An 18,638-nucleotide genomic window follows, 5' to 3' on the forward strand; every position below is an offset into this window, starting at 1 on the left:
GCTTAATCAGAAGAAAGGCCCATAACACTAACTTGTCTCCTGCCAAATTAGAACAATAGAGTGGTATGCAACTGCTCTTTACTCAGGAGGAGACCCGTTGAAATGAACGTATGTGACTAAGCCAGGTCAATTAATTTCAGTGGGTCTCCTCTGAATAAAACTTGGTTAAATGTTAACCATGGACTTCCATAGAGACGGGTGTATGTGCAGAAAGCAACCTACTGCACAAATGTACAGTTTTGCCTCTGGCTCCAGCAGCCTCTGGCACAGGGCCGGCTCTAGGTAGAGCCCCGGTGCGCTAGGGCGCTGGGCCGGTAGGCAGGGCGCCGCGCGGAAACCATGCTGTGCCCTGTGAGGGCGGGTGCGCCGGAGCGATCTTCGCCCCTCAGCACCAGGGCGCCCGACCTGCTCGAGACTGCCCTGCTCTGGCATGTGGCCCCTGGAAGGTTGCTCAGTGGGGAATGTGGCCCTTGAGCTGACAAAGGTCCCCCCCCCCGGTTTAGCAGATACCAGTGAGCCTATCTTTATCCTGGGCTTGCTCAGTTCCCTCCTCCCCTTTCTTCCATCCAGGTGTCTGGGAGGAGGCGTTCGGAAGCGTCTGCTGTGTGTTAGCACCTGCCTCCTGTGCTGTCAGCACTGCGGTTAACACTTTACTATGGATGCTTTCAACAAGCGAGTGTCAAAAACCTTAATACGACGATGGCGGGTTTGAAATGAACCATAATTAATGTCTGTTGTTTCCAGGCATCTGCATGTGTCTTCCAGGGAAACCTACCCAATACCCAGTTGAGTATAAAGGTCTTAAGGGCTTGTTTAAATGCTAGGCATGTCATTTAAAGGGGTGGCTTCCATTCAGCATGAAGCGTGAGCCACTTTTGCTGCTAGGAAACTTGATTTCTTTTTAAAAATATTCTGTTATTGTAAAATTATTTCATTTCTGTTTACTTGGGAAATGCATCCTCCGTACTGTTCCTGTGTTTCGCAACTTTATGTTGGCATATATTTTTTTCATTTGACTGCACTTTTGATTTAGAAAAAAGCAGGAAAACACACCCTGAAAGCCAAATTTAGCAATTTGGTGGGTGAGTTTGACATGTAAGAAATGAAATCCCACCAAACGGCATGGAAATGTTCTGGGTCTTTGGTTCTCTGAGCTAGTCCTAGTCTTCTCGTGGAAGAAGTGGACGCTTGTAGTTTCTCTACCACTAACCCAAAGTGTGCAGTTTAGTTTGATGCTGCTCCATTCATTTTTCTAAGTGTGACTCTTCCACTGCATTTCAAATGGCACCTGTTAAAGCCCTGATGGGAGTTGTTCAAAACATCTGGAGGGCACCAGGTTGGGGAAGGCTGGTTCATGCTGTTGAGTTACATTTTTATAGTCTCTTTTAAAGCTGTAAAGGTCTGGGCAAGCTCAAAGTGAGGAATTATTTGATTGACCAACATGAAATTGTTCTGGGACTGAGTGGAATTGTGCCAGCATAGCAAAATAAGCGTTGAAAAGGCATTTAAACTGGTAGTGGTCATTCTGGCTGTGATTAGATAACAGGTATGAACATTGCTTGTGAGACCTCTTGTCTTGCTGCTGTAGATAAAACGCTATTAGAATTCTCTAAGAGTTCAGAGATGGGCCGTTAATTTTGGATGGCCTTGGTAGCCTGCCAGGATTTGGGAACATCAGTGATCCTATCTCTCTCCCTCCCACCACCCCCTCAACCAAAAGAAAATCCTTTGGCCGGTGCTTTGGAAACATTCTGACTTTCAAGGCCCTTCCAGAGTGCAGCGCAGGTTCAGAGACCAGAACTTCTTATCTTGCCTGAATTCCAGTCCTGAGGAAGATTTAGGATTGACAGCTGATTTTTTTACACTCACTCTTTGGAGGCATTCTGGGTGCATCTTAAATGCTGCATAAAGTCAGAGGCAAGGGAGAGAGGTGAAGAGAGAGGGCAGTGACCGTGACGATTTTAAAATAGTCGTCCAGAAGTAGCCTTCTTTCAAAAACCCATCCATTCATTCATTGCATTTCTATTCCACCTTTTCTTCCAAAGAGCTCAAGGTACATCGTTCTCCCCCTCATCATTTAATCCCCACAACATCCCTGTGAGCGTAGGCTAGACTGAGAGGCAGGGACTGGCCCAAGGTCACTCAGTGTGCTTCATGACTGAGTGGGGATTTGAACCCTGGTCTCCCAGGTTCTAGTCTTAACACTCTAACCACTACACCAGCCCAGCAGAAATTAAACTAGAGAAGAAGAAGAGGAGTTTGGATTTGATATCCCGCTTTATCACTACCCGAAGGAGTCTCAAAGCGGCTAACATTCTCCTTTCCCTTCCTCCCCCACAACAAACACTCTGTGAGGTGAGTGGGGCTGAGAGACTTCAGAGAAGTGTGACTAGCCCAAGGTCACCCAGCAGCTGCAAGTGGAGGAGTGGAGACACGAAGCCGGTTCCCCAGATTACGAGTCTACCGCTCTTAACCACTACACCACACTGGCTCTCACCACATTTTGCATGCAATGTATGTCCTTTACCACTGAGCTATAGCCTTTCCCTTTCTGGCAGAAAGATCAAGTCACACACGATAATGTTCAGAAGTACGACCAGTGCTGCTGTAGCCTCGGCTATACATTTCAGTAGTCCTTCATCCTCAAAATACCAAATGTATTCTCCGAGGTGATCAATCTCAACCCTGGCTCGTGATATCCAAAGCAGACCTTGTGACTGAAGGAGCTGCTACCCTCCAAAAGGGAACCAGATATCATTAAAACCCTGACCCAGGCACATCAAAACCTTGGCGGGGCAAGATAAAGGTTAGGGAACAGTCGTGCCAACATGCTTATTATAGCATATCATCCCTGCAGTTGTTGGAAACTAGGGGTCTCCCACCATGCAGTCGCTTCTAATGGCTTGTGAAAAGGCTGTCAAGTGGGCTGCAGTGTAATCTATTGCTTTATTTTTTGGGGCAGCAGGGACAGTCCAAGTGCCATGGGCTCTCCTGTGCATCTGAGATACCTGGTGTTTGCAGGAACGCCTACCGTCAAGTTTCCTTGTTAATTTCTCCAGAGTCCTGCATTATTATGCATACCAAACACCTGCCTTTAGCAGGTGCAAAGGTGCAAAATTACAGCAAGGGGAATCGTGTGCATGCGATTCCCCAACATCTCCGGTACATCTCTGTTGGCATGAGCCACAGCTGGGTCCCCATTTGTAGTTGATCTAGATTCCTCTCCCCTCCCTTTCCTTGCTCTTCCACCTGCGTCTATCTTTAGCGGCTTACACTGTTTTCAGGTTGTACTGAGGACCACATTGGCTGCTGAGTAGGAGCTAGAAGCATTGTAGCCAGCTAAGTTGTACTCAAGAGTTGACATATTAAAAAGAATAGTCGTGCCTGTGAACATCAATGGGTCAACTCTTGAATAGGACTAGCACTGGATACAGCCCAATGTCTGTACCTCTTTATAAATAAGCTACATTTGTGTTGCGTCTTATACAACCCCAATAAATTTTGAGGACTTGTAACTTGAAATTTTATTCTGTTCAAAAGTTTGTGCGCACTGTGAGAGGAAAGTATTCTCTGAGTGGAGGAGATGCTGTTTATACTTACAACAGAAAGAACCACATAGGTTTTTTATATATCCCTGGTGGCACATTTTAAGTGGTCTCGAATTTGGATTATCACCAAAGAGAAAATTTATGCACCTCTACACGTTTCACAGGGAAACTGCTTCTTTCCTAATTGTTCTGCATGTTCAGGGCAGCATCATTCTGACTAGATAAGCCATATATATATATATATATATATATATATATATATATATATATATATATATATATATATATATATCCTGGGACAGAGAAGTAATACAGATGAACGTTTGGGTAATCTGAAGCAGCATGTAAAAACAAATACAGATCCAGCAGATTTGCTCTGCTCTAGCAGAAAGGATTCATGTGAAATAATTTTGTTGTTGTTGTTTAGTCGTTTAGTCGTGTCCGACTCTTCGTGATCCCATGGACCAGAGCACGCCAGGCACTCCTGTCTTCCACTGCCTCCCGCAGTTTGGTCAGACTCATGTTCGTAGCTTCGAGAACACTGTCCATCTTTCCCAACATCAGGGTCTTTTCCAGGGAGTCTTCTCTTCTCATAAGGTGGCCAAAGTATTGGAGCCTCAGCTTCAGGATCTGTCCTTCCAGTGAGCACTCAGGGCTGATTTCCTTAAGAATGGATAGGTTTGACATGAAATAATAGCTATGGGAAAATATTTATTACCAGTTTAATAACTTGTAAGTGTTTAAGAATAGGACTTGGGTCTCAGATCTGACATAAAAATTAGCAGGCACCTGGGAAGCTGTAATGCATTACAGAGTGTTCTGCAGCTGACTTCAAAGTCACTATACTTGCAACAAAAAGACTTCACAGGAAGCTCTAGCATAAAGCTACAGAACCAGCAAGTTCTGTTTCACTCGGTGTTATGTATTGGTTTAATATGTGTACATGAGTTTCACTGCTAGTTCTGTAACTACCTTTCCCGCTCCAGGGTGATTCAAATGGGTGCGATGACAGTTGCTATTGGTTAACTTGTTAGCACAATTTGGATCCTTACTCTGGTTGGGTCCCGCCAAAATCTGAATGTATCCTTCCCCCAACTCCCGTTCCTGAGAGTATAAAAGGAGCTCGCCCTTTCCTTCCAGTCAGTCAAGTTCCTACTGCAATAAAGGAGATTGTTCTTGTTAGACTTGACTCCTAGCATATCCTTGCTAGCATGCTGAATCACTACCCAGAGCTGATTACACGAAGGGCTGAAATCTCATAGGCACTGCACCCACGACATAACACTCAGTTTGGACTAAATCAGGACATTAGTTTGCTCTTTCCCTGTAGTTGTTAACAGAATCTTATTGTGATCCTTCCCCCCCAACTATAACTGCTCTTTTGAATGGGCCCCTCTGTTCTGCTCTTGCATACCTATATTTGTGACTTGCATAGAAATGCCACAGACCCACTGCCATCCTTTTAATCTGTGATCCTCTGTTTGCAATTTCTTCCTCTTCTCCTGTGAATGGGTATCTTATCTGCCCCTGCCATTTGGGGATGGCACTTTCAATGAAGGATGTGAAATTTATACCGTGATAAATCTGTTTTGTAAGAGGCTACAGGACTACCTGATGTGTTTGCTGCAACACACTGCTACCTCTCTGGGAAGCCTCAAAATTGCAGCAGTGGATTCTGCTGAGTACTAGCAAAAGATATGTAGTCCGCATGGAAAAAGAATAAATTTAGAAGTGCTAAGCAGTTCTCTGCAAACAGACCAGGTTTGCCTAATCTTCATTGTAAAATTTGATAATATTTGCATGGGTGCGTTTTCGTTGAACATACAGTACTTCATGCTTGTTTGTTAATTTCTTCCAGTACTCACGTTCAGCATTAACACGTTTCAGAGAAGCATTGTTTGGTACTAAGACATATACAGTCGTACCTCGGGTTGCGAACACCTCGGCTTACGAACTGCGCAAACCCGGAAGTATTTTCCGCGTGCGTGCGCAGAAGTGCCGCGTGCATTTGCGCATGCGCAAAGCGCCGTTTTCGGGTTACGAACTTTTCAGGTTACGAACTGCGATCCGGAACGGATCGCGTTCGTAACCCGAGGTACCACTGTAATAGTCATTCACACACCAAAACCATTACCCATTGAAGGTGGCATCTGCATGCAGACAAACAAACAAACAAACAAACAAACATGACAGGTTATTTGCTGCACATTTTGAGATTTTATTTGCTTCTAAAAGACCCTCATTCCACTCTAAGGCAAATTCTCCAGTTCCTTCCTTGTATTTTGGAGTCCTGCTTATTTCCCTTCGTGCCTTTGTGCTATAGTTTGAATTCTCCATAAGAGCATGGTACCTATAGTTTCTTCAGCCAAAGCCTGACGGTTGCTCAACAACTGCTGGATAAGTCATGCAATAAGATGCTTCAGCTCATGAATCTGAAATGTCATTTCCCTTTTTTAGCACCACCATGGTGTTTGTGCCACATTTAGTTGTGATTGATTCACAATCACCTCCTGGATCTCCTTCCTCGTTCTCAGCAGTGCTGCTGTCTGGCCAGTGTCCCTCAATTTGAGTTCATACATTTATTCCCCTTTCTTTATTCTGGGCTTATTTTTTCAGCAAGAAACTGCTTTGCGAATATCTGTTTTCTAGTGATATGGAAGGAAGGCAGAGCCTTCATTTCCGACATTCCTTTCTCCCTCCTCCCTTTCATTTCCAAACTTCCAGGAAGCATAGGGCGTAAGGGGTGGTGATGAGCTACTTGGAAACTGGCAGATACATTTGTCAGGACCAGACTTGCCCCTGGCTCCACCAGCTTCTGATACCTAACCTTATTTCCCCCAAAGCCACAGTTGGGTCTACGAAGAAGAAAAGCGTAACGCTGGTTATGCTAGCGAGGCTATTAGCAAGATGTCGCTGAAGACTTTCTACTTAATTCCAGAAGCATTTAACGGAGAGTTAGCCTGCCTGCTTATATGTGAGCGTAAATTAACAAGTCAGCTGTGCACTGAACTGATGGCAGATCTCAGCCCTCTGTGCTTTGACGGCTATCAAAGCTTGCATTAATTTGTTCTTCCTAGTACAATAATGCTGGAGTGCAGGAACGTAAGGGATCGTTCCCTTTATGGAGAAAGAAGCAATAAAAATATCCCGAGCGCTCTGCTTTGCCGCAGAAGCAGAAAGAGATAGAATTCTAACACCATGGAATTATTGCAGGAGTAAAAGAAAAATCTTCCTTCAGAGGGTGCATTGAGTTTTGCAGAAAATAAAACCCACTACTTGCAGGTCTCATTTGTCATACAGCTGTGGGAAAGGCTCCTTGCTTTATGGCCCTTTTTAAAGGTGGGATCCCCCCCCATATAGCCTCAACAATGAAAAAAAAGGGGAAGAAAAGAGAATTACGCGGGTAATGTTCTCTAGAATTCATTCTTTCTGATCCCTGCTCTGGATTTAATGGAGGAGGGTGGGATGTATACTTTGACTCCAGGTGTTTCTCTGGAGGTGGCATTTTGGCACCTGAACTGAAAAACAGAAGCGTTCTCCAATCTCCTCCTGCACATGTACCCGTCTCCCCCTTGCTGGCTGTGCTGCTCTTGAGAAGCCTTCTGCAAAAAAATTTTTAAAAAAAGCAGAGAAAGTTGATTGTCTTAGTGGTTCTTGTTTGTGGTGGATGGAAGTACTAATTAAAAGACAAAGCTGGTAAGCTTATTTAGCTTACAATATTTGGAACCTCAGACTGCATTTCTGCTAGTGAGCCTGCGTCCCCTCCTGTCTCCACTTTCAGGTTTTGCTTTGTAATGAGGATGGGAAGCAATTTTGTCTTTGAATGGACTAGGTGGGGCCAAGAGTGCAATATCTTGTTTCTCTATAGAGAAGCACGTTGGGGCATACATGTCAATGTTTGGCCCCCAAAGAACGAAGCTTAGCCGGGGAAGGGGGTAAATGCTGTTGTGGCTTCTCCTTGTATATTTTTCCTTGGAGAAGGAGAGAGTGCCGTATAGGCTGCATACAAAGGTCCTATGGGCCAGTTCGAACCAACCGTGGTCCACCCTGTTTCATTTGGGTGGTCCATGGCTTGTCTATAAAAAAAGCAGGACACTTGCTTTCCATCTCTGTTTTAAAGATTCGTCTTTTAAGCATTACTGTGTGTGGGGGGGGCATACTTTGAGCATCCTAGGCCTAGCCTACCTCACAGGATTGTTGAGAGGATAAAATCCAGGTGGGAGAACCATGTACACCACCTAGAGCAGGCATCCCCAAACTGCGGCCGTCCAGATGTTTTGGCCTACAACTCCCATGATCCCTAGCTAGCAGGACCAGTGGTCGGGGAAGATGGGATTTGTAGTCCAAAACATCTGGAGGGCCGAAGTTTGGGGACGCCTGACCTAGAGCTTCTTGGAAGAAAGGTGGGATCTAAATGTCATGATGTTGTTTTAATGTTTGAAGTTTTATTCTGTTTTTAGTCCTCTGTTGGGAGCCGCCCAGAGTGGCTGGGGAAACCCAGCCAGATGGACAGGGTAATAATAATAATAATAATAATAATAATAATAATAATAATAATAAGTGTTCTGATTAAAGGGAAGGTGTTGCTGAGCTTTTTAAAGATAACAGTTTCCCATCCCCATTTAATTCTCGTTGACATCTGAAACCTTGACCAGACATTTATCATGAACATTATTGATGACAGCGAAGCAAACTGCCAAGTGACTGGCTTCAAGCTGTCAAGATTTTCAGTTGTTTGGCTCTTCTCACTATGATTTTCAGCCATCGTCAGGGAGAGGGCTGTTGGTGCAAGCTGAATCTTCTGTGCTGCCATTAATAAATAAAAGAGGGAGTGTGGGAACAGAAAGCGATTGTAGTTGCCTCCGGAGGCTACGAAAGCCCTGTGTGCACAAACTGATTTTTTGGTCTCTTTTTGTTTCATCTTGTCCCACCCTCAGGCTAAACTTGGTGGAGGCCTTTGTGGAAGACGCAGAGCTGAGGCAGTCTCTTCAAGAAGAAGTGCTCCGTCGCTTTCCGGACTTCAACCGGATAGCGAAAAAATTCCCCAAGAAAGCCACACTCCAGGACTGTTACAAAATATACCAGGCTGTTAATCAGATACCGAATGTGATAGAAGCACTGGACAAAGTTGACGGTGATGTATTTTCCCTGTTGTGCTAGATCTGGAATCGCCATTTTCTTAAGCCGGCGAGAGGCAGCGAGGACTTGAACACAGTTTTTTGCTTGCGTAATATGGATTCCATTGGGACAAGGGTGGGGTGGCTTTCGCCCTCCAGATATTGCCGACCTGCAACTCCCACTGTCCCTGGCTGTGCTTGCTGGGATAATGGGAGTTGTAGTTCCAACAGTACCTAGAGGGCCAAAGCCTCTCCTTGCTTTCAGACCTTGGGCTGCAGGGTTTGTGTGTGGGCTGCCCATCTAGGCTAGGAGCGCTAGAGGAGGAAATTGCCCCCAATCTCATTCTTTTACTTCTTTTACTCATTCTTTTACTTCTTTTACTCATTCTTTTACTTCTCTAACGCAAGCAGGAGAAAACAAGAGTCGAAGATTCTGCTTCTTGAGTGGGCCTGGGATCAGGTTTCTGCCGTCCAGGGCTGCAGCCCACAACTTTCAGGCGCTGTCATAAAAGGGGAGGCATAAAGCCATCAAGCACAAAGCAAGAAAAACAGTAGAGGCAATAAAAGCTCAGTGTAAAACCGGCTGTAAAAGCTATAAAACCAGTGCAAGGGCCGGGGGAAAAAACACTGGCAATTAAAAGCAGCTAGGTTACGTGCTGAGAAGCCTTGGCAAATGAAAACTTCTTTACGTTTTCAAAAAAAAAAAAAAAGACAACACGTTCTTTCCTTCCTTTTTCACATAGAAAGTGTTGCTTTTGCAGGACTAATTTGTGAAGTGCATGGCTAATTTTTCCTCCAGTTTTAAATTTTTTTAGAGCAGCGTTTGCCAAGCCAGTGCCCTCCAGAGCTGGTTGGGGGTTGATGGGAATCGTAGTCCAAAATCCTCTGGAGGGGAAGAGGCTTAGCAGAACGACCAGGCTGTTTCCACCTCCCCCCCCAACAACTCCTGGTTTCAATATTAAATTGTATCTTCTCAGTCAGGGCAATTTAAAGCAGAAGGTTGGATTTTTTAAAAAAGCAAAATGGTGAACTTAAGAGAGCTGTCTTGCTCATTAAGAGAAGAAAAAGGATGGACTATGCTGACCTCTGCAGATGTACTTTTCTGATTTTGAATGTGCCAGTAGCTAAGAAAATGAAATGGAATGTCTGAAATATATATTAAAAACCCTCTTTAATTTGGCAGCCTGAGGAATACATTGTGCCTGTTGTCTTTTTTAAAAATTAAATTGTCTCTGCAGTGTTTGCCACCTTTCCCTGAAAATTGGCTTCTGTATTGTTCTTTATAGAGCAATTCTTGCTTTAAACATATTTGCTGTTTTGAACTGTTTTTAATTATCTTATACGTAGATTGCCATGAGATGCTAGTTTACAAGGCAAGGAATAAATTGATGGTGATTATGATACATGTTTGTGTTTTTCCTTTTTTTCAGAAAACAGCAAAACATTAGTACAAGCAGTGTTCACAGGACCTCTGAAGGAGCTGTTGTCTGACTTCTCCAATTTCCAAAATATGATTGATGAAACGTTGGACATGAACACGGTAATCTGAAGGAAGAATAATAATGTGGCTTGATTTTGTCAAAGATGTGCTGCGTGGATGATGCCCCAGTGGCATTAGTATCATGCACAACTTTTCTACATTTTAACTTTTCAGCCTGCCTTCCTAAAAACTTACTCAAGGCTGTTCTGCCAAAATTACTAAAAACAACCATAGGGCAATAATAGAAACCTAGTGTCAGCACAATTTAAAAATCACCAAGGACTAGCATTAATGGAGGAATCAGATTATAACTTAAATCTGTCCCGTCAGTACTGAATGGCACGTGTTGAAGCTAACTGTATGATGTGCTTCAGACACATAGGGAGTAACGGACACAGAGTTTCTTAGCGAGGGAGTTCCAGAGATTTTATGCCACCACAGAGAAGGCCCTGCTACAGACAGCCATAGGGCTCTTCCCTTATATATTAGATGTGGTGGGTCCTCTTCTGAAGAGAGACATTCCTTCAGTGATGTGCTGTGATCATTTCGCCATATTGACATGGCAGATACAGGTACCTATTTACATTTGGGCATCTCTTGAACACCGATTTGAAGGCTGGCAAGCCTGTGCAGCTGCTTAAACTTTCTAGATTAGCCCGTCATTTAAACGATTATTTTACACTGGTTTTATGGTGTGTTGGCTTTTATTATACGTGTATATATTGTTGTACATCGACTTGATATATTTTGAGTTGTCGGTATATAAATAGCTTTTTAAATAAATAAAATCATTGGGCTGGGACGAAAGGCCAACCAGTCAGAAGGCTGTCAACACGAAACTTGCCTCTCCAAGGCGAGAGCATCAACATCCAGGAATCGCGTACCATAACTAACGCAGCTGAGCGCCTCTACCATAGAACGATGTGCACAGCACCATGATGCTGGCGTACCCAAGACATGAGTCTTAACTAATTCTTGAAATGCAGTTACATGCTACAGGAACAGGGGTTTTTTTGTGTGTGGGGTGTGTGTGTGTGTGTGTGTGTGTGTGTGTAAAATAGTAGTGCTAGTGGGGAATCCTTTTGAACAGGAGTTGCCCCTACCACAAAGAGTTGCTTTTACTTTTCATGTATTTAAGTTAAAGTTTGTTGGGCTGCCTGGGTCAAGTTATGACTGGAGGGTTGTAGGTCAGTGTTAGAGCACGTTCTGCAAAAGTTCTCACCCATTGGTGCCTTCCGGGTAGGGCTAGGAAAGACTCCCTTCCTGAAATCCCAGAGGGCTGCTGCCAGTCGGTGTCTGCATTAGTGAGATAAATGGACCGTTGGTCTGACTTGGTTGTAAAGCTTCTGATATTCCTAGATATTCAACCCACTTGAAAATAGGAGAAAATAGGGTGACCTGGCTCAGGAAAATACAGTGGAGGCAAGATTTCACACATACTCCTGGATCCAGCTTCAAAGTAAAACCAATTAAGCCAGGAACTCCAAAGTTCATTTCCTGTGAAGTAAGAGACACAGGGTCATAACCAAATCTTCAAACATGAGAAAACCATACCATACCATTTGGTCATACCCTCTACCGATGGGTGCATATCTCTTATCACACCCAGCTGTCAAGAAACCAACAAGGAACATCTAAAGCAGGCACCCCCAAACTTCGGCCCTCCAGATGTTTTGGACCACAATTCCCATCATCCCTAACCACTGGTCCTCTTAGCTAGGGATCATGGGAGCTGTAGGCCAAAACATCTGGAGGGCCGCAGTTTGGGGGTGCCTGATCTAAAGGGTTCATGGAAGAATCTATTTTCCTTATGTTAATCTTCCCTTCCCACCTTGTTCTGTATCATTGACTTGAATGTAAAACGAAGGGTATAAAAGATAGGGCTTCCTTTTGTGCTGGGTCCCCACTCTGCTCTCTGCACATGAGCCGGGGATCCTGTTGCAACAGCTCTCTGTCCTTTTTAATAAAGATCAAGCTTACTAGCTGCTTTGCTTCTCAATTTTCTCTGGTTGGCCTCTGTTATTTCCTCCCACCGATGGAGAACCTACAAAGGACTCTGCAAGGGCTCTTATGTACCCCATAAATCAGGCATCCCCAAGCTTCAGCCCTCCAAATGTTTTGGACTACAATTCCAATCATCCCTGACCACTGGTCCTGTTAGCTAGGGATCATGGGAGTTGTAGGTAAAAACGTCTGGAGGGCCGCAGTTTGGGGGTGCCTGCCATAAAGGAATAAGGCCAGATTTTGCTTATAACAATAGTCTGCAGAGAATGCAATGCTAGACTCCTGGTAGAGAATAAAAGGCTAGTACGGAACTCATGTTCTTTCCAGTTGGAGTTTACAGCCCCTTAAGAATCTTATTCGTCCTCCCTGGTTGGCACAGGAAGGGAGAATGTTCTTGAGCTCTGGTCCTGCTTGGAAGTTTCCCACAGGCATTTGGGTGGTACTGGAATTGAATGCTGGACTAGGTGGGCTATTGACCCAGCAGGCTCTTCTTAAGCTCTTAAGCTCAGACTATAAAGCAACCAGTGGGCCAGAGTCTGAACTATAATAATAATAATGTTATTATTTATACCCCTCCCATCCGGCTGGGTTTCCCCAGCCACTCTGTGCGGCTTACAGCATATCTAAAAACAATAAAAAACACCAAGCTTTAAAAAAAACTCCCAGTACAGGGCTGTCTTCAGGTGTCTTCTAAATTCTTTATCTCCTTGACATCTGAAGGGAGGGTGTTCCACAGGGAGGGCACCACTACTGAGACTGCCTCCTGCCTCCGAACTAGTGATTTTAAAAAAATCAAAGCTAAAATGCTTGCACGTTGGACTTCTTGCTTGTGTGCATCATTTCCTGCTCCCCAGGTTTACTTTTGCAAAGGAAAAATGGGAAGCTAAAATTTACTTTGTAAAGAGATCAACCAATTCATTCTACTTTCAGCCCTCTTCTTGATGCCCTTCTGTGTCTACTTAATAGCCAGCTTCCTGCTTTGGCCTTCAGATGCTTCCAGGTGCTTGGCTTCTTCATGCACACCAATTGTTTCGCTCTTTATTTTTAAAGGGAAAAACAAACAACAAAGTAGATAAGTTTAAATGAAGCCAAGTAAGACACATGACCCCAAGTTTTGTTTGCATTTCCTAAATCCAGGGAAGTTAATTAAGGCCGATGTTGGAGGGGCAGCTGTGGTTGCTGGAACAGCAAACCGTCCACAGTGGGCGAGAAAGGGGAAAATTTCACAGGTTCTGATTTTGCAGCCTTGTGTTTAAGAAGGCCTTGTGTTTAAGAAGGCATTAAGACCTGTAAGAATCTATCATTCTCTTTAATAGAGTACTGTAAAGCTGCAGGTTGGCATAGCAACCAAATTATATTGCTCGGCCTGCGCTGAGCAAACTTCCAGCTTCACGGACTTAGGTTTATAGAGCCGCAGATACATTGCATGAGGTAGTGTGTATATATTATGGCAGTTTATATAGTGGCACTTGTGTACATTGCACTTCACAGAATAATGTCACAAGCCTCCTGTGACAAGGAGCTTAAAGTATCTTCCAAGCCTTGTTGGGTGTCCAGGGGGAGATATTTCCAAGGTTGAGATTTTATTTATTATTTGAGAAATTTTTACAAACTGCTCAACCAATAAGCTCTCCAAGTGGCGTGCAAAATAAAATTACAGCTGGGGCAAAGGAAGTTGCTTAGCTTGTGTTGTACTGAGCCAGACTGTTGATCTGTTTAGCTCACATTGACTGTCAGAGACCTTCTGCATGCATAGTAGCTGGTCTACCACTGCCGCATCCCCTGAACAGAACTAAAACCCACAAGCCAGTTAAAAGTAATGGCTTGTCCAAACAGGAAAGCTTTCAGCTAGTGTCTAAAACAATAAAGTGTGAGTGCTTGCCCCATGTCAGTAGGCAGCCCCACCCCCCACCCCCTGAGCATAGGAGCTACCCCAATGAAGGGAAATTTCCTTGCAAATGCAGAATGGGCATTGTGGGGCACTTTGAAAAGTAGGAATTGGGAGTCCAACAACATCTGGAGGGCCACAGGTTGCCTACCCCGGTTTACTAGATAAAATCCTGGAACTGGTAGCACCATCTATGTGTTTTGGATGTTACACCTGGAGGTCAGAGGTGAAGTGTCTCTTGGTTGATGTCAGCGGTGGAAAGGTGGGATCCCATCCCATACTATTTTGCATGTGGACCAGGTCATAGACAGCTGAATTTGGTTGGGCCAGAGTGGCCTCATCCTTGATCTGCTCCATACATGCTTTGGAGTAATTCTGACCGGCTTACAATACCAGTACTGTATTATCTCTTGACTGGGCTGCAGTTTGTTTTATGTATTTTATTTACATGCCTATCTTAACAGCTTAATGTTTAAAACTCTTAGGCAGTGTGCACTATGTACAGGGTAAAAACAATATCCCTTTATGACAAAAATACAACTGTGTGTGTGTATAATAAAACAGATTCAGGGAAATCATATAAAGCAGGGTTCAGTCTTATGACTCAGGGAAAGTGTATATTTTTACAAGACATCTGAAGCAACTGATGGCAGAAGGAAGGGTATTATTCCGCAGTAGAGGGCATAAGAAAATGTTTCCTATATTCTGTAGGGTACAGTGCCACGAGTAGAATTTACCCATCTGATCCAAGCGATCTTACAGGTCCATAGAGGGGCAGGCGGTCTTTCAGGTTTGGCCCTCATCCACTCCACTCACTGACCCCCAAGCACTGATTCAGCACTTCCACCCTTCGCCAGAATCTAACGGAAAGGAGAAATATTGCCAGGTGTCACCAGCATACTGATGGCCCCCTTGCTCCAGATATTGAGCTGAGGGATCGCAAGTTACTCAGGGCCTAGGCCCTAAGTTTGTAAAGGCCAAGTGAATGCAGTGGTTCAGATCTGCAAAAGGGAGATCAGCTGGGGATGTGTAGCACTGGGATGGTAGACAGATGCTGTTTGCAGTTGAGCTAACACGTTCTCTGACTGGGCATTCCAAGGTAGCATCCTCTGGAATGCCAACAGCATGAGCTGGGAGATACTCCCTGGCTGAAACCCTGGTGAGTTACTGCCAGACGGCACTAAGCCAGACCCCGAGGGTCTGACTTGGTTCAAAGCTAGCTTCCTGCATCCCTAAAATTTTAGCTGGCGGCGGTAGAGACTGAGCCAGGAGTGCCTGCATGCAGAGAAAGTGCTTTGCCATTGAGCTATAGCGCAAAAGAGGAATGGAGAGAAAGAACTGGTGTGTCCCTGAATGATAGCTGCCAGGAGATGTAGGGAAAGATAATTGCACTTCCCCTGTTTTCTCTTCGGGGAGGTAACTACTCTGCACTTTTCTGAGAATATTTTGACTTCTGCGGTGGTGGCATTCAGCTGTTCTTGGTCCGCAAGCAAGCATAGGGCTTCTTTGTAGTTGCTGATAGTACAGTGTGATCACAAAGCTCCATCGCTCCTCCCGTTCCCTGCAGGCTCTAGATGGCTTTACAATTTGATGTGCAGAAAGCACACAAGTCCTTTCCAGCATTTTGTAATGAATTTTTCATCATCCTTACAAGTTTGAGAGTGAAGGGGGATATAAGGCTTTCACCTCTTTTGTTATTTTCCCCAAAGCTTCTGGTAAAAGCGAGGTTCCCTCGTCCCATTTTGAGTAGTGTGACCTACGAGAAACCCGTTTCCCGGATGAAATAACTTTTCAACAGAGAACATGTGAGCAGTGTAAGGACGTGGCAGCTTAAAGTTAAAAGGATTTTTTTCTCTCCTAAAAATGCTAGGGATAGATTTAATAGAAGATAGTTATTGAATTTTGCTTTCAGAAACCCATTCTATGGATTCCTCAAATAGGCAGAAAAGTGCAGAGTTGATAATTTGAAGTTAACATGTGAGGGCAAATGAATGGGAGGGACCAGTCTCTGGATATTGAAAACCATCTTGTTTGTTAACTGATGAATCAAAGTGTGAAAAAGCTTTAATAACATATTATGAGGGGAAAACAAAAAACAAAGCAATTTGCATTTCTGAGGATGTTCTGGTACAAGGTGAAAAGAAAGAAAAGTACTTTTGAGAGAGGCAGTGACTCACCTTGAGGACTAGAATGTTGTTGTTTTTTTGGGAAAAAGCATAGATCCTCAGGAATGTTATCTTAGGTGAGGTGAGTTTTCAAAAATCAATTCCTGGTAAGTTAGGAAGTGTTTTTTATATATATATAGCTGAACCTTCAGTGCACAAAAGTCGTCCCCCGCCCCCTTAACATCCAGAAGTTTAAAACAGCAACAATAGAACTTCTGTCCTCAAAGTTAAAATATTACCATAGCAATCATGAGATTTTGCTTGCCTTTTGGGTTTTCATCCGACTGTTTGTGGCTGCTAGAAGTTTGTAGACCTTGAACCTAGAGCTCCATAGCCCTGTTTCAGATATTTCTGCATGCTGCTATATATCTAATACAGGGGTCAGCAAACTTTTTCATCATGGGGCTGGTCCACTGTCCCTCAGACCTTTGGGGCGGACGGCGGACTATATTTTTTTGGGGGGGGGGGAAATGAACGAATTCCTATGCCTCACAAATAACCCAGAGATGCATTTTAAGTAAAAGGACACATTCTACTCATGTAAAAGCACCAGGCAGGCCCTACAAATAACCCAGAGATGCATTTTAAATAAAAGGACACATTCTACTCATGTAAAAACATGCTGATTCCCGGACCATCCATGGGCCAGATTTAAAAGGTGATTGGGCTGCATCCGGGGCCCCGGGCCTTAGTTTGGGAACCCCTGATCTAATACCTAGTCAGACCCCGTGGTTCTTATTTATTGACCTTTTTGCCATTGATGACTTGCTGCTATTTGAGATTTGTTCAGCAAGGCTGGCTCACCTTTGCCTCCCCTTCCTCCCAACCCAGCTGTCCCAGTCTCCCAAACCCAAAAGGGAGTGTCTTAACGCTCATCACCTGCAAAGAAGCAGCCCAGAGGGGTCGCCCCGTCAAGTCATCTAGTCTAGTGGCCCTCAAAACACCTGCTGGCAGCGGATTCCATACACAAATGGTGCATTGTATGAACTGGTAGCATCTCTTGAGTCTGTTCTTCCTACCACATCTGCATGATTTATTTAGCATAAACACCGTTCTTGACACACTATGCACAAATTGTTCCTTTGGACCTGACCCTACTTGAGCCAAGGCTGCCGTGATTCAAACCTGAGAAAATGTGTGTGAATTAGTTTCACATCGCAATATATTATTGCCTAAGATCTGTTCACTGGATTTCTGCAGTGTTCATAGAAGTGTTATTCTGGCATTCTGTTTTAGGGGTCTCGAAGGCAGGCTGACTAAACTCTTCGTTCTTTCTTTAAAATTCATACTGTGCTTTGTAGCCCCAAAAGATCATTGCTCCTGAGGAGCTTGTGGAGAAGATTTAGATTTAAGTGTGACTGGAGTGTGAAGTTCATCTGCATTCCAGGTGATCTGCCATTTTGGGTTGGTGGAAAAGACAGCGTTACACCTCTGAATACCAGTTGCCGGGAATCTCGGGTGGACAGAGTGCTGTTGTGCTCATGTCGAGCTTGCAGGCTTCACCTGGTCCTTTAAGCTCATCTTTTTCAATCTGAGCTTACCTGTTCAACAGGATCTCCGTGTAGAGTATTCCGGCACCCTTCAGGTGTTTTGGATAAATGCTCCCAGCAGCTTCGCTTCAGCTGACATTTTCTGGCCAGGAGTTTTAGTCTAAAACACCTTGAGGCACCAGATGGGCAAAGGCCGAGTCTTTCCTGAGCTAGGCAGTTTCAGGCTGCAGGTGAGGAATTGTCACACTGGTGGAGAGAGGTTCTAGCCAAGCCTACTGATGTGATACTCTTTTTTTTTTTTAAAAAAAGGTTGTTTTGTATTTTCAAAACTCAGTAATAAAAAATGAACAATAAAAACAGCTAACCTGTTTCTCAAGAAAGATCAGACAGTGACTGCACTTTCTGATCTTTCTGGAGAAATGCTTGTTAGCTGCTTTTGAATTTTATTGCAGACATGCAGAATACAGAAGGTACATGAAAACCAACCAACATCTCTCCACAGATTGCCATGTGTCTTGGGCGGTATTCTTGCATGGTCCTCACATTGCATATATGAAGTAAATGGTTGCTAAGTTACATGAAAAGACAATGGGTTCGTTTTACCCCTGGCCACTCAGATTTGGCATGCCGCTTTTTCTGCCTGAGCAACTGCCCAAACTCAAGTACTGTACACCAAATCAAGGGACAAATCTGTTACGGAATGCCGACATCTAGCTATCTCTAAATGAGGAGCTACTGTAGAAAAGTTTTAACATCCATCCATGACATAAACGTTTATTAGAATCATCCCAAATCCTGTTGTGCAAATTTTTGATATGCTTAGAGTTCACGCGATTGAACTTTTTTTAAAAATAAAAAAGGTAAAAGTCCTCACCATGTGATTCATTCATTTATTTTTATTTTATGTAAGGTGTTGATCAGCCCTTAGGCTGCAAACCCCAGAATG

The 18,638-nt window shown here is 44.0% G+C and overlaps 1 protein-coding gene across 1 annotated transcript in view; it reads left to right on the forward strand.

The window, feature by feature from the left end:
* The window catches only part of MSH2 (mutS homolog 2), a 54,831-nt gene that overhangs the window by 23,436 nt on the left and 12,757 nt on the right, over nt 1-18,638 (forward strand). Inside the window, exons 7-8 of the mRNA XM_035111064.2 lie at nt 8,486-8,682; nt 10,096-10,205. Coding sequence (XP_034966955.1) covers nt 8,486-8,682; nt 10,096-10,205 — 307 coding nt within the window. The remainder of the gene's footprint in view (nt 1-8,485; nt 8,683-10,095; nt 10,206-18,638) is intronic.

This window comes from Zootoca vivipara, chromosome 3 (assembly GCF_963506605.1).
Source record: "Zootoca vivipara chromosome 3, rZooViv1.1, whole genome shotgun sequence".
NCBI lineage: Eukaryota > Metazoa > Chordata > Lepidosauria > Squamata > Lacertidae > Zootoca > Zootoca vivipara.